General features: G+C 49.2%; 2 protein-coding genes and 1 long non-coding RNA gene across 5 annotated transcripts; 1 reads left to right on the forward strand and 2 right to left on the reverse strand.

The window, feature by feature from the left end:
* Window positions 1–17: 17 nt before the first annotated feature.
* On the reverse strand, window positions 18–20,391 carry PRKAR1A (protein kinase cAMP-dependent type I regulatory subunit alpha). Of its 3 annotated transcripts, XM_060394674.1 has the most exons (12): window positions 19,114–19,360; window positions 18,832–18,985; window positions 16,964–17,143; window positions 12,177–12,347; window positions 7,552–7,643; window positions 7,290–7,351; window positions 6,504–6,550; window positions 5,500–5,658; window positions 4,781–4,841; window positions 3,632–3,753; window positions 2,664–2,745; window positions 2,045–2,364 (listed from the first exon to the last, which is right to left on the reverse strand). In XM_060394674.1, exons 3-12 carry the CDS (start codon window positions 17,135–17,137, stop codon window positions 2,192–2,194), a joined length of 1,143 nt encoding a protein of 380 aa, XP_060250657.1. In that variant the 5' UTR covers window positions 17,138–17,143; window positions 18,832–18,985; window positions 19,114–19,360; the 3' UTR covers window positions 2,045–2,191.
* On the reverse strand, window positions 19,260–19,895 carry LOC132657446 (proline-rich protein HaeIII subfamily 1-like). Its single transcript, XM_060395919.1, has one exon. It carries the CDS (start codon window positions 19,893–19,895, stop codon window positions 19,260–19,262), a length of 636 nt encoding a protein of 211 aa, XP_060251902.1.
* LOC121820674 (uncharacterized) lies at window positions 20,178–26,782 on the forward strand. Its single transcript, XR_006061343.2, has 2 exons — window positions 20,178–20,529; window positions 21,064–26,782. It is a non-coding gene; the product is annotated as an uncharacterized LOC121820674 (long non-coding RNA).
* The last annotated feature ends 777 nt before the right edge of the window (window positions 26,783–27,559 follow it).

The following is a 27,559-nucleotide window of genomic DNA, read 5'->3' on the forward strand; positions in this document are numbered from 1 at the left end:
GAAAGACTGATTCGTTAAAGGATTAAATTATTTAGTCTTTTTATTACTTGACCCACTGTTGAGACAATCTATAGCAAAAAGAAGAGAGTATATTAGCACACACAGTATAACCGGACTCGCAGCCAGCAAACGATGCGGAGCGGCCCTTGGGCGGCCCACGCTGTCCAGAGCAGGAGGTCTCACAGGCTCCCTTACCAAGCCCAGAAAGGTTGGCTGCTGAAGCTCGGGATGTCCACTGAGACAGACGACGCCACTGCGATTCCTCATATGCACCCAGACTGCACAAAGGGAAAGCTCAAAATGTGAGCATTCTTAAATTCAGACTTCAATTTCCTTAGATTAAAAACTACAAAAAGGGGTAAACAGCAAAGCCAAATGACTTAAGAGCAAAATTCATTTAGGAAGCATTGTGGCCATCTAAGCACACATGGACGTGATCATATACACACAGGAAACTGCAAACGCATGACATTCTCAAGTACAGTTTTGGCGTTTAAACAAAGATCAAATTAAGCTTTAAGCTAACCAACAATTTTTAGTATTTTAAATATAAAAAGGCAGCTAAACACAAAATACAGATCAAAAATCCTCATTTAGTATAATTTTGAAAAATAAAAACTTTGTAATAAGGTGGCTTTCTATTCCACACTAAAAGGTAAATAAAATGTTTCCCAGATTTATACTCCAAACTAGTAACAACCTAAAAACTGTTCAAATCCGTGAAAAACATGTACCATGACCAATTTAATGACCCAGGAAAGGGTAAGAAAGGATTAATAATTGGAGCCAGTTGCATACAGATGGAGAAAGAAACGCTTGCAGTCATTCCCAAATATACCCCCCCACGTTATGTTACAAAGATCACAAGGCAAACAAGAGTGCCTACATTACGGAGCTGTGAGATGCTGTTTAAAAACAACAGATGAACAATGGGGCTATCATTGGTGCCCAGGGAATAGTTTAACAACACAAGGTTGATAAGGCTGGAAAATACTGAAATACAGTTAAGACTCAAAACAAGTTTACACAGAAAAGCCTCCCAGGGAATAAAACAGTGGAGAGGGAAGCAGAACTTCTCAGCAGGATGGCCTCTCTGACGGACGTGCAACACAGACACGTCCTACCGCACCCCCAAGCCCCATAGTCTAGCGGATTTAAAGCGGGGCGAGGGGTGGTGGCGGTGCTGAAGCAAGTAAAGAGCGTCCGCCCCAGGCCCCTGCCCCAGCGAGCTCGGGGCAGGGTCCCGACACTGAGCTGCCTGCCCGTCGCCCCGTGGGCAACCCCGCTTCCCTTTCACATCGACATGGAGTGTATCTTTCCTGGAGTCAGGGCTTACAGGGCATGAGAGGTTACCATCCTGGAGTCACCTGAAGGGTGTACACTAACCAGAAGCTCTGAGTTCACAGCCAAGAACGCAGACCTCAGATTCTCATTACCAATTCGGCACCTGCTGATGAGCATTTGGCACTGGCTGGAAAGAGGAAAGTCTAAGGAATCTGCGAGCTGAGGCATCTGTCGTTCAATCAGAACTGGTATCTGTGGCTTATGATTTGGTGTGAAATGCAGAAAGCAGGGATAGACAGCCACACCTCGACATGCTGCAGAGCTGAAGAGGGGACCTTAACCACCAGAGACAAACAGAACCAGGCCCTCAGCCGACAAATACAGATTCTTATTAAACAAGAAAAGAACTGGTCATATCACAGCAACAAGGGGCTTCTCCACCCTTAGGCTACTTTAACTACAGACAGATGTCCTGCTACATGAAGGTTCTTCCATACCTGTTCTTCCTAATCCTCAGAGCTTCATGAGAAAGCATTTATTCCATAGAGACAGATGGCACACACGGCCACAGTCTAAAGAACACGTACAGTAGCAGAAGGCGGGCGTCACTTCAAGGGAAGCTCGCACTGCCGCCTTGGCCCCCAGGTCCCTCGGTGGAGCGGGGTCAGCCCTCGGCAGACAGCGAGCGGGCTGGGGGCGCGGCGGCGGTGGCTGGGGGGCGAACACCAACACTGCACAGAGAGGCGGGGACAGCCAAGTCTTCAGAGAACCCTTCTATTTATTTAGCTGTGTGAGCACTCAGTAATGCTCCAAAATAAAAACGGTGCCACAAAAGCAACTTGAGCAGAAGCCGACAGGAAGCTGCGGTGCCCGGGGCCGCGGGCGCTGCGCGGGGCCGGGGCGGGCCTCACACAGACAGGGACACGAAGCTGTTGTACTGCTGGATGTTGCGCTTGAGGATGTCGGAGCACGGGCCGAGGACGCGCTCGAACCGTGGCCGGTCCAGCTTGACGCACTTCAGCGGGCCGCGGGCCACCACGGTGGCTGCACGGGGCCGGTTCATCAGCAGAGCGATCTCGCCTGGAGGGGAGAGGGGGCTGAGAGCGGGCACACTCCCGGAACGCTTCCCGAGAGGCACCCTGAGAGCAGAGAGAGACTCGCCCAGACCACACGACATCCAGGCCACACGACATCCGCACTTCAGAAAAACCACCAAACGACAGACCTGAGACAGTAATGTAATTCTTAACTGAGTCAAGGTCAAACACTCCGAGAGCCAAGCAACTGAAGTGGGCACTGAAGCGCAGGAGAAGGGAGACAGGCGCAGGAAGGACCGCGGCGCACGCTGGGCAGGGACGTCACCCCGCGGGGCCACTCACCGAAGTAGTCCGAGGGGCCCAGCCTTCCCACCTCCACAAACTCCTCGTTCTCTGAGCGCCGCTGCAGCACCGCGGCCGAGCCCTGCGATGGGACCACCAGAGAGCAAGACACGTTAACGCGGCCCACGCCCAGGGGGCATGCTCGGCGCCCTCTGCGACTTTAGGGCGCTGCCAAAAGAAGCAGAATCCAGCAGCTACTTCAAATCTTCTGTGTTCATGTGATGGAGAGGACTGGAGAGTCAGCACAGGCGTGACCTCCATCCCCAGAGTTCCTTCGCATCAAGCCAAGGGACCGCCAGGGTTTGGACTGAGGCGAGAAACTGCGGGAGGAGGGCCAGACCCAGGCACACCGGTTCCTCATGGACACAGGTGTACGTGAGCGACACCCCAGCTCCTCCAGGTACTGTCCCTGCCTGCTGCCTCACAGTGACAAGAGTTCTGTCTGCCACAGAAATGCCAGGGCTCAGAAGAGCCTGGCCACGCTCCTGCCTGGCCCTGCTCACTAAGACGTCCTCGACCCCTGGCTGGAGAGGTACCGGCAGCTTCTCCTGACCCTCCTCACAGCACATACCAGCTGTGTGGGTCTCCATGTCCATGGTCATGAGCACATAAAACACAGGAAAACAGAGAATTTAAAGACCTGAGCTGGGCCCTTTATTGCCAAACAGCCCCAAAGCATGATTTTAACAAAAATGTACATCACCTCACAGTCTGCACGTTGAATGGCAGAGTTCTGTTCGGCCTGTATAAGCAGGATTAATTTAAGTAGATCCGAATCTGGCTAATACCTCCCACAATTCTGACTTTGACTTAAACTCATTTAAAACGTGGTGGCCTAGCAGAAAAACAAACATCAGCACTTCAAAGGGAAGGACGGCCTTCACCTGGAACTGCCAGGCGACCCTAGAAGAGAAGCTGCGGCTGGGGACCAGCGCCCCCTTCCCCCTCCAGGGCTGCCCCGTCTTTACCTCCAAGATAATGAAGAACTCATCACCCGGCTCCCCCTGCACCACAATCTTCTGCCCGTCTTCAAACTGGACTGGTTCCAACGCATCGGCTACCGTGAGACGCTCCCACTTGTCCAGAGATTCTAAAAGGCAGATAGCAAAAGAGTTTCTCTACGTTATTTGGTATTGCTAAAAATTTCAAAACAAAAAGTACAAAAAGCCAACTGAAACACTCCAGTGTGGCTCAGATTCAACTTGGCACCTGTCTTCAACTAGCCCTCTCTCAGCAACACCCTGTCACGTGCAAATGGCCCATGCACCCTCCTGAATTCAGGGGCCCAGGAGCCAAGCTAATCTACAGCAACTCATCCAGTGGGACAGGAATGAAAAGAACGTGATCATTAAGTATTGCCAAAGACTGCCATCAATGCAACTCAAACCTGCAATTATACGACCCAAAGAGACTCTGTTCCAGAAATGCAGAGAAATAACTCAGATTCATTTACAAAACCAGTAAGAATAACTAAAAATAACCTATGTTCCCAAAGGCCAAACTAACACTCAAGACACTAGAAGTAATCATCTCTGAGAAAGGAAAGGAAGGGCACGAAGCCAAGTCACTGTGAAAGCAACGACTCATGCGGCCGTGTGAAATCTACCATTCCCTCCACGAAGAGCAGCTTGTGACGACGGTCTCCACGTCCATGCCACAGACCCCACAGCAGCACTTCCAATCACGCTGCTCTGCATTTCCTCAAACTCTAGCATTTTTTCAGAGAAAGCCAGCAAGTGACACCAAACCTTTCCACAGAAGAGACACATTCTTGGTGACACTCACTTCCCTGAACTGAAAAAACTCACTGACAGAGCAATGGAGACCCAGTCCCGGGGGTAACCAGCCATCCACCGTCTGGAGGACAGGTCCAGCCTTCCTATCCTTCCAGGAAGAATCAACAGCACTTATTTCTAACTAAGAGGTCAGCCATCCACTAGCAAATTAAACACAAGTTGAAATTACTTCTTAGCCAAACTTCAGTTTCACATTCCCGTGCTTTTTGTGACTGTGAAAATATATTGATAACTCAAGCCATTTTTATGAAACAGAATCTACTTCCTTAAGCATTACTAACACTTCAATTTAGCGATTCTCCATGCAACTTCCCAACTTACCTAAAATAGACACTTTACTAAGAAACTCCTCATACATCTTCCGCTTTCTCAGCGTGCTTCCCTGTAAATGAAAAAAAGAAAGTCATATCTCTAAACTGTGTAAATCACAGAACTCTGTGGAGTAAGAAATGTTGTTTCAGGTAAACTGACAGCAGTTACTCAGAGCTTGCTTGTTTTCTCCTGTTGGAGACGGTAAGGTCTACATTGAATAAAAAGCTCTCGGTAACTTGCTCCTGAAAGGAACACCAAGTATATGGCCAAAGAATTAATCAAATACTGAAACATCAAAAAAGCAAATTATCAGTTCTGCCAAAAAAAAAAAAAAAACCAAGTAAAGCTGAGTATACTTCCAGCTTAGGGTCCTTCTCCACAACCCCCATCCTCCACAGAAAGGAGGACTCAAACTGCTATCACAGAAACGTCAGCGCAGCGTCCATCAAGCCGTCCGTCTGTGTGAAGACTGGCCAAAGGGAGACGCGCTGCCCGACGCAGACAGTTCCAAGCATCAGCTGACCGCTGCACACACACCCTGCGTCTGTCTCCCGTATCATTTCAGCCCAAGTTCTGTTCTAAGAGATCTCTGTCGCAAACGGTGTAACGGGCAACGCTAAGGTCAAGCATTCAATCGTCACAAGCATTCCCATCTTCCCGCGGTGGCACTGTCGAACGCGAGTCACACAGCCTGGACAGTGGGCTGCACCCACTCGCGCGGGTCTCACCATGAGGATCCTTCTGTAGCTGTCCCGGTCAATGCCCCACAGCTTCACGTTCGTCTTGGCCTTGACAGTGGCCGCTCGGGGAGTCCCGTAAATCAGAGCAAGCTCCCCGAAGCTCCCTCCTTCCCCAACACTGGTTGCCCATTCATTGTTGACATAGACCTAAAATACAAAAGCGCTGGTTATCTCTACACACACAAGTATATACGGATTAAAGACCTGCACACTCTTTTCAAAGATCAGAATCCTGAACTCTGTTGTAGAAAATAAGATGTTATCTTTCCGGACCACAACAGGGCAAAACACCCGACTTGTGACAAGTCAGACATGTCCAGAGTGTCTATGACACAGCTGGTCTAATTATCTGGGGAGAAAAAGGCCCTCAGCACGGATGGTGAGCGCAGTGACCTAGGCACTGGCAGTGCTCCTTACGTGTTTACGAGGCAAAAGGAGGAGGGGGCAGAAGAGGCCGGTCAGACGGCATCACCAGTGCAACAGACATGACCATAAGCAACCTCCACGACAGCGGAGGACAGGAGAGGCTGGCACGCAGCAGCCCACAGGGCCGCAGAGTCGGACACAACACAGCCACTGAGCAGGTGTATTTACAGAGCCCTGTGCCAGGCACTGGGCTGGTCAGCATTTTACTTGCTGTGCCACTGAGTTTTCTAACGCTCTTATGGGAGGGACAAGATGTACAGGACAGAGGCTGTACCAAGTCTCCCGGCTGATGACCTGTCGAGACCCCCGACCTTATCCTGCAAAGCAGGCACACGTGCCTGAACTGCTAACCCAGCAAAAGTTCCGAACTGTACATTCAGCCAAAGAAGCTACCTTCAGAAAGTTTATGTGTCAGTAAAAATGGCCTTTCTTGGTGTCAGTGAAACATCTGGCAAAAGGAATCTAACATACGAGGATGCAATAGCCCTCAGGCCTCTCAGAAGCAGTAAGTGACAAGCTGACTTTTAAAAGAGTCTCGACATATTTTTGCTATTATTAAATCTTACGTCCATCTCTCCTTGGTCAATCACGTAGAAGTTATCCCCTTCGTCACCTAAAAGTGAGGAGAGTAAAAAAGTCAGAAGCAAATTATAAATTAAAAAAGAACAAATCAAACCAAGAAGTCCAGCAATATATTTTACAAGTCATAAAACTGACCAGGTCATCAGTCATCTCACAGTGAAGACGCCTCTGAAAAATAACTTAAGCAAGCCGCTTATGTATAGAAATGGTAATGGTAACTGCTATGTCATCTAAAACAACAAATAAGATACAATAGTAACAACGTATCACCCTGTCACTAAAAAAGAAATTACATGGCTTACGAAACCCCATGAAGATACTGAGACTAAATAAGAAAGGAAAAGAGGAATACCCAAAGCTGAGCTCCATGTCAGTGTGTGTGGGCAGAGAGCCAGCAGGAGGGACAGAGCCTTCCACAGAGACGAGCTCGGTGAGCAAGAGTCTGAGTGTGGCTCACTCCCTGCTTTATCTTCCTCGGACCCATTAACGATTAATATAAAGCATACATAAAACCTATGTGGCCCTGGAATTCCTTACGAAGTGAAACTGCACGAATCTTCTTTAATAGTCACTATGAACCAGACTACACTGACATTAGGGAAATATTAGTCCCTTAGGCAAAGTGTGCCTTTTACTTTTAGCTGAGACGATTTTAATTCAAGAAATAAGAAAATCCAACAGTATACCAAAAGGAAGAAGGTAGGCTTCAAGAGGAAAAAAAACTCCACAACATTAACACTAGCACTTGCCATAAAAGCGGCCACCCTTACCCTGCTGAATGACCGTCTCTCCAGCAATAAAGGAAACTGGGAACATGGCGTCAAAAATGTCACTGCAGGGAGAGAAGGCTTCGTGTTACAAAACATTAACCTTAAAACTAACAGACCTTAGTCTGTTAGTTAACCTTAGAGCTTCCAGATTTTCAGCCTGGAGTGGCACCAGGTCAACAATTATGAAGACGCTTTAAAACTTCCAACAGTGAGGCAGCTAGTTTGGGATCCCAACTGTACCGGAAAAAAAAATATCACCTACCTTCTCTCGTTATCATCAAGATGTGAAAACAGTACGTTCTTTTCAATGGCTTTAGCTAAAGCAGCCATTGTCTTATAATCTTTCGGTATAACCTAGGAAAGAGCAGAAAGTCCAATGACCATTCCATATGTTCCATAAACCAAAACAACTTCATGACTGAAACCAACATTTCAATTAGATGTCAAGCTACCTTAGGTATTTAGACAAGTCTGCTTTGAGTTCAGTTCAGTTCAGTCGCTCAGTCGTGTCCGACTCTTTGCGACCCCATGAATCGCAGCAAGCCAGGCCTCCCTGTCCATCACCATCTCCCAGAGTTCACTCAGACTCACGTCCATCGAGTCCGTGATGCCATCCAGCCACCTCATCCTCTGTCATCCCCTTCTCCCCCTGCCCCCAATCCCTCCCAGCATCAGAGTCTTTTCCAATGAGTCAACTCTTCGCATGAGGTGGCCAAAGTGCTGGAGTTTCAGATTTTGGAGTTTCAGATTTTGTATCATTCCTTCCAAAGAAATCCCAGGACTGGTCTCCTTTACGATGGACTGGTTGGATCTCCTTGCAGTCCAAGGGACTCTCAAGACTCTTCTCCAAAACCACAGTTCAAAAGCATCAATTCTTCAACGCTCAGCCTTCTTCACAGTCCAACTCTCACATCCATAGATGACCACTGGAAAAACCAAAGCCTTGACTAGACGGAACTTAGTCAGCAAAGTAATGTCTCTGCTTTTGAATATACTATCTAGGTTGGTCATAACTTTCCTTCCAAGGAGTAAGCATCTTTTAATTTCATGGCTGCAGTCACCATCTACAGTGATCTTGGAGCCCCCCAAAAATAAAGTCTGACACTGTTTCCCCATCTATTTCCCATGAAATGATGGGACCGGATGCCATGATCTTCATTTTCTGAATGTTGAGCTTTAAGCCAACTTTTTCGCTCTCCTCTTTCACTTTCATCAAGAGGCTTTTTAGTTCCTCTTCACTTTCTGCCATAAGGGTGGTGTCATCTGCATATCTGAGGTTATTGACATTTCTCCCAGCAATCTTCATTCCAGCTTGTGTTTCTTCCAGCCCAGCATTTCTCATGATGTGCTCTGCATATAAGTTAAATAAACAGGGTGACAATATACAGCCCTGACGTACTCCTTTTCCTGTTTGGAACCAGTCTGTTGTTCCATGTCCAGTTCTAATTGTTGCTTCCTGACCTGCATACAGACTTCTCAAGAGGCAGGTTAGGTGGTCTGGTATTCCCATCTCTTTCAGGATTTTCCACAGTTTCTTGTGATCCACACAGTCAAAGGCTTTGGCATAGTCCATAAAGCAGAAATAGATGTTTTTCTGGAACTCTCTTGCTTTTTCGATGATCCAGCAGATGTTGGCAATTTGATCTCTGGTTCCTCTGCCTTTTCTAAAACTAGCTTGAACATCAGGGAGTTCACGGTTCACATATTGCTGAAGCCTGGCTTGGAGAATTTTGAGCATTACTTTACTAGCACGTGAGATGAGTGCAATTGTGCGGCAGTTTCAGCATTCTTTGGCACTGCCTTTCTTTGGAATTGGAATGAAAACTGACCTTTTCCAGTCCTGTGGCCACTGCTGAGTTTTCCAAATTTGCTGGCATACTGAATCCAGCACTTTCACAGCATCATCTTTCAGGATTTGAAACAGCTCAACTGGAATTCCATCACCTCCACTAGCTTTGTTCATAGTGATGCTTTCTAAGGTCCACTTGACTTCACATTCCAGGATGTCTGGCTCTAGGTGAGTGATCACACCATCGTGATTATCTGGGTCATGAAGATCTTTTTTGTACAGTTCTTCTGTGTATTCTTGCCACCTCTTCTTAATATCTTCTGCTTCTGTTAGGTCCAGACCATTTCTGTCCTTTATCAAGCCCATCTTTGCATGAAATGTTCCCTTGGTATCTTTTTAAAAAATTTTACTTTCCTTTTATTTTACAATACTGTATTGGTTTTGCCATACATTGACATGAATCCACCACGGGTGTACATGAGTTCCCATTCCTGAGCCCCCCTCCCACCCCATCTAATTTTCTTGAAGAGATCTCTAGTCTCTCCCATTCTGTTGTTTTCCTCTATTTCTTTGCATTGATCGCTGAAGAAAGCTTTCTTATCTCTTCTTGCTATTCTTTGGAACTCTGCATTCAGATGCTTATATCTTTCCTTTTCTCCTTTGCTTTTCGCCTCTCTTCTTTTCACAGCTATTTGTAAGGCCTCCCCAGACAGCCATTTTGCTTTTTTGCATTTCTTTCCCATGGGGATGGTCTTGATCCCTATCTCCTGTACAATGTCACGAACCTCCATCCATAGTTCATCAGGCACTGTATCTATCAGATCTAGGCCCTTAAATCTATTTCTCACTTCCACTGTATAATCATAAGGGATTTGATTTAGGTCATACCTGAATGGTCTAGCGGTTTTCCCTAGTTTCTTCAATTTAAGTCTGAATTTGGTAATAAGGAGTTCATGATCTGAGCCAGTCAGCTCCTGGTCTTGTTTTTGTTGACTGTACAGCTTCTCCATCTTTGGCTGCAAAGAAAATAATCAATCTGATTTCGGTGTTGACCATCTGGTGATGTCCATGTTCTCTTATGTTGTTGGAAGAGGGTGTTTGCTATGACCAGTGCATTTATTAGTCTTTGCCCTGCTTCATTCCACATTCCAAGGCCAAATTTCCCTGTTACTCCAGGTGTTTCTTGACTTCCTACTTTTGCATTCCAGTCCCCTATAATGCAAAGGACATCTTTTTTGGGTTAGTTCTACAAGGTCTTGGAGGTCTTCATAGAACTGTTCAACTTCAGCTTCTTTAGCATTACTGGTTGGGGCATAGACGTGGATAACTGTGATACCGAATGGTTTGCCTTGGAGACGAACAGAGATCATTCTGTCATTTTTGAGATTGCATCCAAGTACTGCATTTTGGACTCTTCTGTTGACCATGATGGCTACTCCATTTCTTCTAAGGGATTCCTGCCTGCCATAGTAGATATAACGGTCATCTGAGTTAAATTCACCCATTCCAGTCCATTTTAGTTCGCTGATTCCTAGAATGTCGACGTTCACCCTTGCCATCTCTTGTTTAACCACTTCCAATTTGTCTTGATTCATGGACCTGACATTCCAGGTTCCTATGCAATATTGCTCTTTACAGCATCGGATCTTGCTTCTATCACCAGTCACATCCACAACTGGGTATTGTTTTTGCTTTGGCTCCATCCCTTCATTCTTTCTGGAGGTATTTCTCCACTGATCTCCAGTAGCATATTGGGCACCTAATGACCTGGGGAGTTCCTCTTTTGGTATCCTATCAGTTTGCCTTTTCATACTGTTCATGGGGTTCTCAAGGCAAGAATACTGAAGTGGTTTGCCACTGCCTTCTCCAGTGGACCACATTCTGTCAGACCTCTCCACCATGACCCGCCCCTCTTGGGTTACCCCGCAGGCATGGCTTGGTTTCATTGAGTTAGACAAGGCTGTGGTCCTAGTGTGATTAGATTGACTAGTTTTCTGTGAGTATGGTTTCAGTGTGTCTGCCCTGTGATGCCCTCTTGCAACACCTACCATCTTACTTGGGTTTCCCTGACCTTGGGCGTGGGGTATCTCTTCACGGCTGCTCCAGAAAGCACAGCCGCTGCTTCTTACCTCGGACGAGGGGTATCTCCTTACCGCCGCTGTTCCTGACCTTCAACATGGGAATACTCCTCTAGGCCCTCCTGCGCCTGCGCAGCCACCGCTCCTCGGGTTGCTCCTCCCGGTCACTGGCCCTGGCCTCGGGCGTGAGTGGCTCCTCCCAGCCACCTCCCCTGGCCTCGGACTCGGGGTGGCTCCTCGGGGTCACCGCCCCTGGCCAGGCGCAAGGTGACTTCTCCTGGCCGCCCTGACCTCGGACGCGGGGTGTCTCCTCTCGGTCGCCGCCCTGACCTCGGACGCAGGGTAGCTCCTCTCAGCGGTTCCTGAGCCATTGCAGCCTGGCACTCTAGGCCGCTGCCCCTGACCTTGGACGTGGGGTAGCTCCTCTCAGCCAGGCTCAGTGCGCCAGCTCGCCACAGTTAAGTATTTTCAACACAACACTCTCATACTATCTCTGACCCACAGATACTGACTTTGAGTGAACAAATACTAATCAATCCCCTTTGTCTACAACTAGGCCTGCACTGAAAGGCTGGTATTTGGTTCCTAGTCAACAACCAAAGAAACAAACCAAAATCACCTTACCCAAGGTCATTACTGAGGCACACCTAAGCGTTTTATGATAACTGGTCATCTTCCAAAGTACGAGCATGTACTGTTAGTCTCAGAACCTCTTGCCGGCCCAATTATCTTCCCCCTTCAGGCTAATCGCGTAACTGGAAGTGGCAGCCTGGCTCTCAGAAAGAGCCAATGGAGATGGATGACGCTTACAGAGCAAAAGGTTAAAGGCACCCCACGAATGAGAGGACGTCAAACCCTGACACCACAATTCAAGACAAAAAGTACTGATGGCCTATTATTGCAGAAACGTGCTCCCCAGTACCCAGGAACAGCGCAGGATGGAGTACGGCCCACTCTGTCTGTGTTTACTACTGGGAACAGAGCACGTTCATCAGAGGAGACACTCCGGAGTGCAGGTACCTTCCGAACATAGGATGCGGCATCCTCCTCGGTGTAGACCTCAGCGCTGATGGCCCCGCGTCGCCGCCGGCCCTTCACCACGGGGTTAGGGGGCGGCGGGGAGATTTCATCCTCCCGAGAGTCTGCACGGCTGCCTGCTTTCTGCAGGTTCTGGATCTGCTTTGCCTCCTCCTAAAAAATTACAAGTTTATAAAATGAGACCCTGCATTGGTGCTCTTTACTGGCGTTCTCCTATTCTAACGCCAGTCCTCAGTCACTGCAAATCTCTCCTTATCAACGTGAAAGTTAAGGGGCAAAGGCCAATCAAGAACGGGAGAAAACGGAGAGTCGAATTTGAAGAAAAATACTCTGAAAGGTTATACTGCTCCTCAGACGGTAACAGACGCGATACTAACAAACAGCCACTGGCACAAGGGCACGCAGCACGCACAGAAGAGCTACACACGCACCACGGCCGCAAAGCGACCGTCATCTGCAGGCACTCAGCGGCGATAAACTGCAAAACAAAGCCTGGGAGATGGGTGTGAGCCCCCTGCCTCGCCCACGCACGCCACCAGGAACAGCACTCCGGCACAGCAGTGACACAGCAAAGTCCAGACCATCAGGCGACCCCATTAGCTCAGCCCGAAGCCCGTGGACCTGCCACGCCACATCACACGAGGCAAGGGGAACACAGAACCAGCGCCAGAGAGTGCTGAGCCTGTGGTCTGCATGTTCAACAGATAACACAATGGGATGGGAGCCTGGGCTCCACACCTGCCCTGACAGAGGTGGAAGCTTTCTTTACAAAGGGCAGGGCTGACACTCGGTTTACCTGCTTTTAACAACTGATTAAACCAATCCAAATGAAACCAAGATCAACCGTTTAACAATCTTATTTTTCATATCTAGGGCCTTAAAAAGAAATCCGCCTCAGGTCTGCAGCAGAGAATGAGTTATGACTGACGCCAAACCCGAATGAAACAAGCCGAGAACAGCGAGCTATCACCTCCTCATTTGTGACTCACTCTCCATTCTTTTCCTAAATCAGCCTTGAAATTCTAAATGACAGCATTTACTAATTATTTCTGAAAAATTCTGATAAAAAAGAATTGAAGGAGGTGGCGGCTTTTTCTCCTGCCTGGTACTCAGCTCTGCATCCGGCATCAAGACAAAGAACACACCAGTGCAGCAAGAACCATCTAGAACAACCACCACTGAGGCAAGAACAGCACTTATTTCTATCAGGAGACTTGTGCCCGATGGTTTTTTTTTTTTAATTTTTGGAGGGAGGAACCAGCTTTATTTTTCTCATCTAGACTTTTCAATTAAAAACACAGTAACAAAGGCCTATAACAAAACTAACATGAATGTATTTGCATATTTAGTTACAAATGCATTTACCTGTTGATCAAATAATAAAGTGTGTCTACTGCTAGGCATTTAAACATGCATGTATGTGAAATTACAGATACACACAGTTATTCACTATACCAAAGCTTTTAACAGCAAAATACGGGAAACCACCAAAATGGTCATCAATGTGGCGATCAAATAACGCCCATAATTAACGTATGTCCATACAATGGGACGCCATGCACACACTGGACACGCGTGTGTAAACGCCCGTATACAATGGAACTCGGGCGGCGCTCCAGGGAGACAATGGCATAGGAAAAAGACTTTTCATTGTCCTGCTGATCCACGGGCAAATATGTAACCAAATTGTTTTTTAAAAAATTTTCAAAGAAAACTCACTTCATTGTCATTCTGGTAATTATAGTAACAGGTAAGGTTTTTCTCATTCCATATTAACAGAGAACTTTAAAACTCAAGTCTCCCCAAAGTTTAAAGTTCAAGAGCATAAATGAAAACACAGATTCTACCCCCCCAAGATTCGTCATTGATATTTCACAAAAATTCATGAAAAATCTCACAGGTAACCCTTCGTTTGGAAGTACCGTCTATCTAAGGGAGTTTTTACTGTCTCAGACGATTCTGAAGTGCCAAGAGCACTGAGGTGGTAACAATGCTTCCTGGGTTTCCAGCTTCAACAGCGCTCAATGTGTCCTGATCCTGATGACGCAGAGCCAGGGCTGAGGTCACTCGTCTCTCCCGAGCATCGCGACACGTTCTCACGCCCTTTTTCGCGCTGCTGTCGTTCTTCAGGGTCCTCACTCCTCCAAAGAGCCCTCCCAGTCCACCTACTGTCAGGGCATCCCAGCACACTAAGTCCTGATTCTGGCCCGTGGCTCACTCAGCGTGTTCCCACCGTCCTCCCTGCCCTGACATCCATTCTTCCCAGAGGGTGAAGCCAGCGTCCCAGCCCACTGACATGGGGTTTGGTACGTGGCCTGTTCTGCCACGCCACGCCCTCCTGTGAGGCTGCACTCTGGCCCCTGGAGCCTCTGACCGCTCTGCCTTAAGAACAGCATGCCTTACACACGGCTGCTCCTTCCACTGAGCCCCAGAACAAGACATACGCAGCCAAGACAATACGGGCCGAGCAGAGCGCGCTGCACACGCACGGCCAAGTGTCAGGGCATCTGGAGTAAACCACTGAGGCGCGGGCGGCACGAGGTGCTGCAACAGAAGCTGGTCCCTGGGGGGCCACAGCCACGTTCCCTGACCCCTCGCTCAGCTTTCCTGCTTCCTCCCTAAAGCGGTGACGGTCACCAGCCTCGCACGTTTGAAATAATGCGCATCTGCAGAAGGTCAGTGGCTCACACAGCGCCTGGCACACAGGAGGCACCACGGTCAGAGCCATCACAAAGCCTCTCATCCACCAGTTGGCAAGGTTCACGTGAACACACACGCAAGAGAGGACTCGGGTCACAAACGACAGCCTGAAGGGAGCTGCAGACGCTTCACTGGACCAGCTGACAGGCTTCTGGGGCATCTCTCACTGAGCAGTTGCGGGAACCAGAAACATGAGCCCTGGTTAGCACGGCAAAGAGGAGATGCAAAGAGGAGACAAGAGTGAGCCTGTATTCTCAGACATACACCTCAACACCTAACGTACAAAAATGACCTGTTTCACAGCTGAAACCCGAGTTTCTCCAACATCCGCTTATCTTTAGTCAACCCTGGCTAAAGGAATGGATGCGAGTGAACAAAAGCCCACGAATCACACAACAGTGCTAAGCTGTGCCTCCTACTCAGGGCAGAGAGGCCGACACAGGTCACAGCTAGCAACCCCACGGGCACAGCGACGCCTCTCAGGGTCCTTCCTGCTTCCCCTGCAGGCAGTGCTCCAGCAGGGCCATCAAAGCGCAGCCCTGAGGCAGCACGGCACCCACACTCCCTACAGAAAGACACACACTGCGTGCCTCGCCCACCTCGTCCGCTCAGCAGGTGGCTGCTACTGATGTGCAGAGAGAAGAGGGATCACCTTACGGTGACCTGTGACCGACTTCAGAACCAGACCTCCAGGAACGCACTTGACTTCCAAGCGGAGGGAAGGCCCACAGCAGCCTGGCGCTGCAGCGCTCCACTACCAGAAACCGCTGAAATAAGAGGAAACCAGACGTTCCACCACGATTCCAAAACACTACGGCTACAGTCACTGGGACTGGCTAGGTTTTCCTGTTGTTTTTAATTATTCTAATCATGGTACTAGACACCAATTTCAACAGCTTTCCAAGAAAACGGGGAAAAGGGTCCAATCACTGAGCCACCCAAACATTTTTTGAACATTAGTAAAACAGATTCTTTTACTACTTATGCTGATTGAGAAGCTGTCCAAACCAGTGGAATACAGTATAAAAGTTTCTGCTATACAACTAGATAATTAACAACCATACACCTGAGAAAATGCCTCCCAAGTGGTACACTGTCATTATGAACCACGTCACAACTTCAATATGCATTAAGAAAATCTGTAACTTTACCCTGCTGAAATTTCAGGAGCAAATCAAACAAACTACTCAAAACTTTTAACAATCCAGACTTTCTCACTCATCATCTTTTTGAGGGGACTGAACTAAAGCACTGACCTTGAAGAAAAATGACCACTGTGCTTAGAACAGCACAGACCCCATGCTTGGGTCCCACCGACGCACACGCATTAAGGATGAACAATGAGTAAAAACTCAATCTCTTTTTTCTCAAGAGAAAACAAGTCCTGACCAGAACTGTAAATGAAGCAGGGTTCTGACAGCCATCAATCTTGCTCTCTCTGCTCCACAGTCGATTTATGTTGGGACATATCTTACAATAAGACACACTTGGACAACTCAGGGTTTCTAAGATACTAGTCACAAGCCAGACTTATACGCTCCAGTACAGTGATTTCTAACGTAGGATAAAGCCTACAAGTTTACTTGTTTTGCTGAAGAAAACAACATTAAATGCTTTCAAGTACTGCAGAAGTTCTCAATTCACGCCACTGATGTACTATTTTTATTTTTTAATTTTTACTGCAGTATAATCGACTTACAGTCTTGCGACAGTTTCTGCTGACCAGTGCTGTACTACTTCCAATCAACTGAACCAACTCAGTTACTTTATTTGGTCCTTTTTATGTATTAATTAAAGCAGTTACAAGGAACTGTGGCTGGAAAACCTGCCAGCCAAGTACACTGAGCATCAGAGTAGATGTGATAAATTCCACTGGTTACAAAGCTACAAGTTACTGCAAATGCACTGCCTGCCTTTGTTCCCTGAAATTCTATTTTAAATGATGATGATGATTATAAATGACTATTTGGTCAGAATTCCTTTTCTTCCCAGAGAGAGCGCTCGGCAACACGCTCCAGCCTTGCGCTTAGCAACCGTGGGGGTCAGCTCTCGCTCCCCGCTCGGCTCACCTTCTCCAGCTTCTCGAAGTACTCCCTGAGGAAGGCCATGGGCCTCTCGGGCCGCGCGGTGCACAGCTGCACGATGGAGTCCTTGAGCAGCGCCTGGATGTTGTGCTTCTGGACATAGAGCTCGCATTCCCGGAGGCTGCGCTCCTCCTCGCTGGCGGTGGTGCCGGAAGCCATGGTTCACTGCAGAGAAGACACAGCAGCTCGGGAAAGCTGGTCACAAACAGCAACCGTCAAGCTGGCCTTCGACTTAACAAACTCACCAGGCAACCGATTCACAAAGATTTCATTCTCACTAGGTAGATTTTTAAATTTTAAAACAGGGAGGTGAGGGCTAGGGAGTGAAGTATGAAGAGAAGGCGCATTCCGGCCAGGCAGTGCTGCACAGGGCCCAGGCCCCGAGAGGCACCGACCTGGCCGGCCCCCGGCTCTCCCCGGCAGGGGCTGGTGCTGGTGCTGAGGAGGCAGGCAGGCCCCCAAGGGAATTTCATTCAGTTCTCTTTTGCAAAGGGATCCTGGACATGGGACACGTGTAAAGAGCAAACAGGACAGAGAACTACAAGGCACGGCAGTCAGCGCTTGGTGAAAGCAAGTAAGCACCAAGAGGACCGTCTGACGTCCCCTTCACGTAACCCGGATCCCAGGGGAGCAGGCCGATCTCACCCAGCAAACCACCCAAGCACAGGCTTTGATCAGCCAACACAACCAAAATGATTTAAAACACAAAAGAAACCTGGATTCCTGCGTAACAAAGGCAATTTTTAACCCCAGACTCTTTGTACCGGATGCCAGCCTTAAATGATAATACAATTATCCACGAGTAAAAGGGAAAATCTTACACGTTATTAATAGAAAAAAAAAACACCATATAAACACCTTAACAAGTAAATTATAAAACATTTGAATAGGGAAATGTTAAAACATCAAGTTTTTAACTCACGTGAAGACTAAACAGATCAACTGCACCTTCTGAATTGAGTTTAAAGGATTCGATGTGAAAGTAAGCTAAACAGATGCAGTAATGGGCGGCTAACCTGAGCCTGGAATTCGAAGCTCACTGACTTAACAAAAGAGTCACAAACTGTTTTCCTTCCTAATTATCATGTAATTAAGATCAGAAGATTAAGGTCAGGTCCTCTCCACTCTGCAAGAGAATTCAGTACTAACCCATGTTTTCCAAATACAACGCTCACAAAACCAATGAGATCAAACTAAATTTCAAAGGACAAAGAGCGAGCACAGTGAAGGGGACAGCACTGTGCTGTTACTCGTTTAGTTCTGACAGCTTTCACGGTAAAGGTCACTAACTAATTAACAGGCCAGCAGGCTGATTAACAGACCAGGAGAAAGTCTGTAGATGCCTGACAGGCACATAAAGTAAAGAGGCCACAGAAAAAGATTCCTGCTGCTCCTTCAGAAATAAGCTCACACACACACACACACACCACACACCACACACACACACCACACACACACACAGATTACTTTTAGATTTATACCGCCTCTTTTACAGGTCAGACAACCATACCAACTGAAAATACACTTCAGGATTTTCTGCATTAGGAAATATATCGTACTGAAAGACACCAAAATCAGTCAATGAGATCTGTGTTTCAAAACGTTGTGGGAACATCAATACATGTTTTCAACTGACCAGAGAAACCATTCAAAGGTCAGGTTTGTGGTAGAAATGACTGGGTCCAAGAGGTGAAACTGGTTTTTTGTTTGCAACAATTTAAAAGACCAAAAAGAGGACACTGGAAATTTGGCGGCATATTATTAGAAATGCCCCAGGATTGATGCGTTCATCGTGTGAACCCCGGAAAATCCCTGTTTCATGGTCTTAATTTCTTAACGGACTATAGACTCACTCTGCACTTCTACTCAGTTCTGCTGCTGCTGCTGCTAAGTCACTTCAGTCGTGTCCGACTCTGTGTGACCCCACAGACGGCAGCCCACCGGGCTCCTCCGTCCCTGGAATTCTCCAGGCAAGAACACTGGAGTTGGCTGCCATTTCCTTCTCCACTGCATGAAAGTGAAAAGTGAAAGGGAAGTCGCTCAGTCGTGTCCGACTCTTCGCGACCCCATGGACCGCAGCCCACCAGGCTCCTCTACAGCCTACAATTTAGCTCTCCCTCGCCCCGTTACTCAACTGCTGAAAAACGGACACCGCACTGTGTCTCCTAAGAAAACACTGGGATTCGTTCTTCTGGAAATTCAGTTGTGACATTAACACAACGCTGTGTCCAAGGGATTAGATGCGAGGATGTATGTCAGACCCTTTGAGAAAATCGCTGATTCAGGCCGCGGCCAGGAGCCCTTCCTGGGGGTCATCCTCGGGGACCGCGGAGACGGCCACTCCCGCGGGCTCCCCCCGGCGCGGACGCGCGCGCCCCGAGCTGGTGGGGGGGCTCCCGGGGCCCCCGGACGTGCGCGGGGACGTGCCCTTCGCGGCACTTGGGCCCCGGCCGCGGGAGGGCGGGCGCCCATCTCGCTCCGGTCGGAAGGCCGCGGGGAGACCCCGAGGCGGGCAGCGGGGCGGGGGAGGCCGGCGAGAGGGGGCGGACGAGCGCGGACCGCCCGGGGAGGCGGGCGGCGGCCGCCGCGGGGGCGGGGCGGGGCGGGCGGCAGGCCGGGGCGGGCGGGGAGCGCCGCGGGCGGGCGCGGAGGCGGCCGCGGGGAGAAAGCACGGCCCCCGCCCCCGCGGCGGCCGGAAGGGCTGGGGGCTCCGCGCGCCGCGCCGCCGCCCGTGTGGGGGGAGGGCGGGCGCGGCGGCGGGGGCGGGCCCGCGCCGGGAGCCGGGAGCCGCCGGGGCGGCCCGGGGCGCGGACGCCGCGCCAGCGCGGGGCCCGCGGCGGCCGTGGGGAGAGGCCGCGCGGGCGGGCGGCGCCGGGCGAGCGGCCGTCCCCCCGCAGGGCGCTCCCCGCGACGCCATCTTGGGTCGGCCCGGCGCCCCCGGGCGGGCGGCGGGCGGCGAGGCGGGGCGCGCCGGGGCCCGCGAGCCCCCTCACCTGCGGACGGGCGGCGGCGGGCTCGGGCTGCGGGCTCGGAGACGGCCGGCGGGGCTCCCTCAACGACGCCCTCCCGGCCCCGCTCCACTCGGCGACAGCGGCTCCGCAACGGCGCCACCGGAAACGGCCGCGCCGCAGCCAATCAGCACCCGGCTGCTGACGTCAATGCGCCTCGCTCTGGCCAGAGCCGTCGCCCCGGCAACCTTAAAGGGGCAGCGGCCCCGCAGGCGGACCCGCGCCCCTCCGCCCCCCGGAATGGCCCTCCGTCTGCCCTTGTTTCGGTCCCAGCGCGGCCCTGATTCGCAGCCCCCGGCGCGCGGCCTCCGGCTCGGGGCTCCCGTCGCCCGTCCCCTGCCGCCCCTCACCTGAGCGCGTCCGGACGCCGCGAGCTCCCGGCTGCTCCGCGGGCTCCCGGCCCCTGTGCGCGCGGCGCGGCAGCTCGCGCGCCCGTCCCGCGCTCGCCCAGCGCCCTCACCCCTGCCGCGCGCCGCCCGCGCCTGTTCTCCGGCCCTCCGCGCCCGCCCCCGCTCGGCCCCCGTGGGGCGTCCCGGGGGACAGGTGGGCGGCTCCGCCCGGGGCCCAGCCGAGGGGGCGCGGGGCCGGCGAGGGGGCTTCCCACCGCCTCCGGCGCGGGGGAGGCGGCAGCTGCGCCGGGGGCCGCGCGCGGGCGGGTGTGGGCCGCGCACGCCCGCCGGGCATCCGGCGCTCGGGGCCTCCGGGCTGCGGCCGGCCATCCGGCCCCGGAAACCCGAGCCCGGCCGAGTGTCCGCTCGGCAGGTCCGGCTGCCCGCCCCGCGCCCCCCGCCCAGGGTGCTGTGGCTGGCGGAGGCCGCTCTGCCCCTTTGGGCACCAAGTGCGGGGAAGGACTTTGTGGGCGTCCGGGAGAGGCCCGAATGCCCCTAGAACTTGAAGCGCCCCCATCCTCACCCCTGACCCAGTGCGGTGAGAAGTGCACACCGTGCTGATGGGCGCAGACCCTCTGATCGCAGGAGAAATCTCAGTCGCCTGCAAAACGGCCCCAATCGGGGACGATGCGGGGGGCGGGGGGGCGGCGTCCGTCACCGCTTCAGCCATTTTTTTTTTCCATCCCAGACTCTGCCCCTGAAGAAAGGGTATGCAGAAAGACAGAATAAATGAAGACCCTTGGAACAAGCGCATCCTTGTGTCTGGCTGGTACCTGTTGGACTCTTGGGGTATATAGATCTAGGGCTGCATGTGTGAGATACACAATGGATTTCACCCTTGTATCCCTGGACTTAAAGGACATGAACTTGAGCAAATTCCTGGGAGACAGTGGAGGGCACGATGGCCTGGCGGGCTACAGTCCATGGGGTTGAACAATATATATATATATATAATGAGATACATATTATGGGATGTGTATATAAGAGATATATATCATGAATAATTTTATATTGATTCCAGATCAAAACTATATTTTGGATCTATTCGGTTAAATATTGTTAAGATTAATTTCGCCTTTGTTTTTTTTACCTTTTTATAGAGCTATTAGAAAAATATCAAATACCTTTAAGTTCGTGTTTATACTGTTTCTGTTGGTCATCACTGTCCTAACAGGCCAGTTGCTCCCCTAGATCCAGCAGTCTGATAGGGCTCCAGCTTCTCAGAGTATTTGTTTTATTTAGTTGTGGTTATCCCCTGCTTTCTGAAAGTCAGAGGAAGCATAGACAATTATCAGAAGGGCCAGATTAGGTCGATAAGAGGAGTGTGTATAGGGAAGTGCCCACACCCCCATGAATCTCCCCCCAGGGATGGGTGGAATGACAGATTAAAGGCAGAGCCTCCCTCATATAGGATTTCAAAGAGAACAAACAGGCTTAAGCTGGCAAGCAAGAGAGGACTTCAGTAGCAGTGAGCAGGCCCAGTCATGTTCCGAGAAGCAAACACGGCTATCAGTTAAATCTGAGTTTGGTTTCAGGCTCTGCCATCTCCGGTAATTGACTTAATCCCAATGAGCCTTAGTTTCCTCAGTGGGAAAGGAAGATCAGGGTGCGGCTCAGATTATTACTTAAGTAAAGATAGTAACAGCACACATGTCTGTAGCACTTAGTATGTTCCTGGCTGTTCTAAGTACTTCATGCATCATAACTGAATCTTCATCATAGCTCTAGCATCAGCATCATTATTGTGACTGTTACCAAAGGAAAAGGAGGCAGGAGCAGTTGAATGGTCGGGATGGCTCATCCCCAGCAGCGAGCTTCATCGCTCTGCTCTGCCACTGATGTGCCAAGTGTCCAGCCCAGGCGGGGGCTACAATGAAAACAAATTGGTTTGCTTGCCATTTGTCCCCACCTCTCATCAGCTCCCTGTGTCACTAGGTTAGGACGGCCTTGGACAGTGTTACCTTCCTGCCACAGTCTAGACCCTTAGAGTAAGGAGACCAGCAGGCTGCTGACGAGGAGCCGGCAGCTCTGAGGGACAGCTGACCCGTGCTGGGTGGCCTGGCTGTGGCCCCGCTCACCTGCACTCAGGCTCCAGTCTAGCCACAGGCCGTTTCCTGTGTCCGTGGAGCTCAACCTTCTTGTAGCTGCCAAACCCTCCTGAGCTGGGGCTCTGAAAGACGAAACATGAAAATGGGCAGCAGATTGTTGAGCCTGGGAAGACCCCACTGAGATGGCTGTTCGGAAAACCCAAACAGCCCTGGGGGGTTCCAAGAGGGCTGAATGCTCTTTCAGTCCCACCCTGCCCTGGGGAGAATTTCAACTCCTCAATTTCTGTGTGGTTTTACCCTCTCCAGAGGCCTTCTGCCCTGAATTCCAAGGTCTGCCAGCCTTTTCTTTTTGGTCTCTGTCCTTATAAAGGCTCAACAAGGGACTCCCCTGCTGGTCCAGTGGCTAAAAAGAGCTTGGCCGTCCCAGTGCAGGGGTCTGAGGTTCCCTGAATCCCTGAGCAGGGAACTAGATCCCATACGCTGCAACTGAAGAGCCCACGTACCACGACTCATAGCCAGTGCTGCCAATTAAGTAAATATTTGTTAAAAGAAAAGGCTCAACAAAATGAGTTTCTACAGTAGGGGGGCTGTAAGTCAATTTTTTTTTCTTTAAAACAAAATTCTTTAATTGCTGTTACAATGTTTGTGAAACAATAGCAAACAATTTTAGAAGCAAAATAAACATCAATTGTGCATTTAGCCAAAGTGGGCAAGCAAGTCTATAAATGGAAGGAAGGTTTTGGGAGACCATTTCTTGGCGTTATGGCTGAAGCTGCCGTTGGCTAAAGATAGATGCACCTACTTCAGATCCCCAAGGGGTACTTTTCAGACTATCAAACTTCTTGTGCTGAGTGTATACGCTTCCCGTGGAACCCAAGATTGTGGTTTCAAAGATAACCTGGTTCCAGCAAGCTTTCCAACGCCAGAAGTCTTTCTACTTTCCGCACTGGCAAATGCTTACCTAACCTGAGGATTGGTGGTCCTGTGGTTAAGACTCCAGGCTTCCACTGTAGAGGCCAGGAGTGCAGGAACTAAGTCTGGTGAAGGAGCTAAGATCCTGCATCTTTTAGCAAGGCCACACCGCGCCTCCTCCCCAAAACAGAATAAAACCTGAAGGTGGGTGTTTACCGAAGTATTCACTGAAAATATTAACCCCAAAACCAGAGGAGTGGCAATTTTCACTCTAATACCAAAGAGAGTTTTCCAAGTAAAAATATCTTCATCCCAAATATATCTTCACCCAGAACAGCATATTTAAATCCACAATGTTCAACAAGAGAGAGAAAGTTACATTAGCAGCCAGGTTCTCCAGAGAAATAGAAGCAACAGGAGGAAGAGAGAGAGAGGAATTTATTTGAAGAAATTGGCTCACACAGTTGTGGGTCCTGGCAAGTCCCAACCTGTCGGACGTGCCAGCAGGCTAGCAACCAGGGAAAAGTTGGTGTTGGAGCCTTGACTCTGAAGATAGTCTGGAAGCTGAACTCCTTTCTCAGGGAACCTCAGTGTTTCCTCTTAAGGCCTTCAACTGGCTGGGTACGGCCACCCGCACTATCAGGGATAATCTGACTTAAAGGTTAATCACAGCTAAACAATACCTTCTCAACGACATTCAAATAGTATTTGAACAAAACCTGGGTACCAGGGCTTAGCCAAGTTGAATTGTAAAATCAATTGTCATACTTCAGTTCAGTGGCTCGGTCGTGTCTGACTCTTTGCAACAACATGGACTGCAGCACGCCAGGCCTCCCTGTCCATCGCCAACTCCCAGAGCTTGCTCAAACTCATGTCCATTGAGTCGGTGATGGACAATCCAACCATCTCATCCTTTGCCACCCCTTTCTCCTCCTGCTCTCAAACTTTCCCAACATCAGGGTCTTTTCCAATGAGTCACTTCTTCACATCAGGTGGCCAAAGTATTGGAGTTTCATCTTTAGCATCAGTCCTTCCAATGAACACTCAGGACTAATCTCCTTTAGGATAGACTGGTTGGATCTCCTTGCAGTCCAAGGGACTCTCAGGAGTCTTCTCCAACACCACAGTTCAAAAGCATCAATCCTTCAGCACTCAGCTTTCTCTGTAGTCCAACTCTCACATCCATAGACGACCACTGGAAAAACCACAGCCTTTACTAGACGGACCTTTGTTGGTAAAGTAATGTCTCTGCTTTTTTATATACTGTCTAGGTTGGTCATAGCTTTTCTTCCAAGGAGTAAGCGTCTTTTAATTTCATGGCTGCAGTCACCATCTGCAGTAATTTTGGAGCCCCCAAAAATAGTGTCAGCCACTGTTTCCACTGTTTCCCCATCTATTTCCCATGAAGTTATGGGACCAGATGCCATGATCTTTGTTTTCTGAATGTTGAGCTTTAAGGCAACTTTTTGACTCTCCTCTTTCACTTTCATCAAGAGGCTTTTTAGTTCCTCTTCACTTTCTGCCATAAGGGTGGTGTCATCTGCATATCTGAGGTTATTGACATTTCTCCCTACAATCTTGATTCCAGCTTGTGCTTCTTCCAGCCCAGCGTTTCTCATGATGTACTCTCCATAGAAGTTAAATAAGCAGGGTGACAATATACAGCTTTGATGTACTCCTTTTCCTATTTGGAACCAGTCTGTTGTTCCATGTCCAGTTCTAACTGTTGCTTCCTGACCTGCATATAGGTTTCTCAAGAGGCAGGTCAAGTGGTCTGATATTCCCATCTCTTAAAGAATTTTCCACAGTTTATTGTGATCCACGCAGTCAAAGGCTTTGGCATAGTCCATAAAGCAGAAATAGATGTTTTTCTGGAACTCTCTTGCTTTTTCGATGATCCAGTGGATGTTGGCAATTTGATCTTTGGTTCCTCTGCCTTTTCTAAAACCAGCTTGAACATCTGGAAGTTCATGGTTTATGTATTGCTGAAGCCTGGCTTGGAGAATTTTGAACGTTACTTTACTAGCATGTGAGATGAGTGCAATTGTGTGGCAGTTTGAGCATTCTTTGGCATTGCCTTTCTTTGGGATTGGAATGAAAACTGACCTTTTCCAGTCCTGCAGCCACTGCTGAGTTTTCCAAATTTGCTGGCATATTGAGTGCAGCACTTTCACAGCATCATCTTCCAGGATTTGAAACAGCTCAACTGGAATTCCATCACCTCCACTAGCTTTGTTCATAGTGATGCTTTCTAAGGCCCACTTGACTTCACATTCCAGGATATCTGGCTCTAGGTGAGTGTGAGTGATCATACCATCGTGATTATCTGGGTCATGAAGATCTTTTTTGTACAGTTCTGTGTATTCTTGCCACCTCTTCTTAATATCTTTTGCTTCTGTTAGGTCCATACCATTTCTGTCCTTTGTTGAGCCCATCTTTGCATGAAATGTTCCCTTGGTATCTCTAATTTTCTTGAAGAGATTTCTGGTCTTTCCCATTCTATTGTTTTCCTCTATTTCTTTGCATTGATCACTGAGGAAGGCTTTTATCTCTCCTTGCTATTCTTTGGAACTCTGCATTCAGATGAGTATATCTTTCCTTTTCTCCTTTGCTTTTGGCTTCTCTTCCTTCAGACAGCCATTTTGCTTTTTTGCATTTCTTTTTCTTGGGGATGGTCTTGATCCTGTACAATGTCACGAACCTCCACCCATAGTTCATCACACACTCTATCAGATCTAGTCCCATAAATCTATTTCTCACTTCTACTGTATAATCAATCATAAGGGATTTGATTTAGATCATACCTAGATAGCATATTGAAAAGCAGAGACATTACTTTGCCAACAAAGGTCCGTCTAGTCAAAGCTATGGTTTTTCCTTTGGTCATGTATGGATGTGAGAGTTGGACTGTGAAGAAGGCAGAGTGCCGAAGAATTGATGCTTTTGAACTGTGGTGTTGGAGAAGACTCTTGAGAATCCCTTGGACTGCAAGGAGATCCAACCAGTCCATTCTGAAGGAGATCAGCCCTGGGATTTCTTTTGGAAGGAATGATGCTAAAGCTGAAACTCCAGTACTTTGGCCACCGATGCAAAGAGTTGACTCATTGGAAAAGACTCTGATGCTGGGAGGGACTGGGGGCAGGAGGAGAAGGGGACGACAGAGGACGAGATGGCTGGATGGCATCACCGACTCGATGGATATGAATCTGAGTGAACTCCGGGAGTTGGTCATGAACAGGGAGGCCTGGCATGCTGCGATTCATGGGGTCGCACTGAACTGAAATGAGTAGCCTATGAGATTCAACATAGATTATCTGCCCTCTGTGTATCCTTGATGAGGTGACTGTTAAGATCTTTTGTCCATTTTTTAATTGGATTGTTTTGTTTTCCTGTTGGTAAGAGTTCTTTGTATATTTTGAATAAAGTTCATATAGTTTTCACATGTCACATTCTATTGACTTCTTTCAACAATTTTAAAGTGTAAAATCATCTGTAGCTTGTGAGCTGTACAAGAACATGTCAGGGAGCAGAGTCAACCCATAGGTCATAGTTTGTCTGAGAATTTTGGGTTTTCTTCTTAGAACCACTCGGGAATCAGCCCACAGTCACATGCAGCGAACAGATGGGGTCTAATGCATGCTTTATCACTCTGCCTTTATTGAAGTGAGGGCAGGAGCAAGGTGTGTGAGGGAGCTTGGAGCAAAGACACTTATTTAGAGTTTGTTGCAGTGATCCAGGTGAGGGGTGGGGCTGGCTTAAACTAATTAAGTTTTGATGCAGCTGAGTAGAGTGGGGCTCTAAAATCCACTGTGGATGGTAACTGCAGCCATGAAATTAAAAGACGTTTGCTCCTTGGAAGGAAAGCTATGACAAACCTAGATAGCATATTAAAAAGCAGAGACGTCACTTTGCTGACAAAGGGCAGTCTAGTCAAAGCTAAGGCTTCTCCAGTAGTTGTGTACAGATATGAGAGTTGGACCATAAAGAAGGCTGAGCACCAAGGAACTGATGCTTTCAAATTGTGGTGCTGGAGAAGACTCTCAAGAGTCCCTGGGACTGCAAAGAGAATCAACCAGTCCATCTAAAAGGAGATTAATCCTGAATATCCATTGGAAGGACTGATGCTGAAGCTGAAACTCCAACACTTTGGCCACCTGATGTGAAGAGCTGACTCATTGGAAAAGACCCTGATGCTGGGAAAGATTGAGGGCAGGAGGAGAAGGG

Source organism: Ovis aries, chromosome 11 (assembly GCF_016772045.2).
Source record: "Ovis aries strain OAR_USU_Benz2616 breed Rambouillet chromosome 11, ARS-UI_Ramb_v3.0, whole genome shotgun sequence".
In the NCBI taxonomy this organism is placed as follows: domain Eukaryota; kingdom Metazoa; phylum Chordata; class Mammalia; order Artiodactyla; family Bovidae; genus Ovis; species Ovis aries.

Excerpts from the sequence above, each read along its gene's own strand:
- PRKAR1A (XM_027973930.3), bottom strand. The coding sequence starts at position 17,137 with ATGGCTTCCGGCACCACCGCCAGCGAGGAGGAGCGCAGCCTCCGGGAA. Across the intron at positions 5,659-6,503 it reads TTGACCAAGGAGAGATGGAC|GTCTATGTCAACAATGAATG; the intron begins GTAAGATTTAAT and ends TTTGTATTTTAG. Across the intron at positions 3,754-4,780 it reads TAGTAAAGTGTCTATTTTAG|AATCTCTGGACAAGTGGGAG; the intron begins GTAAGTTGGGAA and ends TCTGCCTTTTAG.
- LOC132657446 (XM_060395919.1), bottom strand. The coding sequence starts at position 19,895 with ATGGCGTCGCGGGGAGCGCCCTGCGGGGGGACGGCCGCTCGCCCGGCG.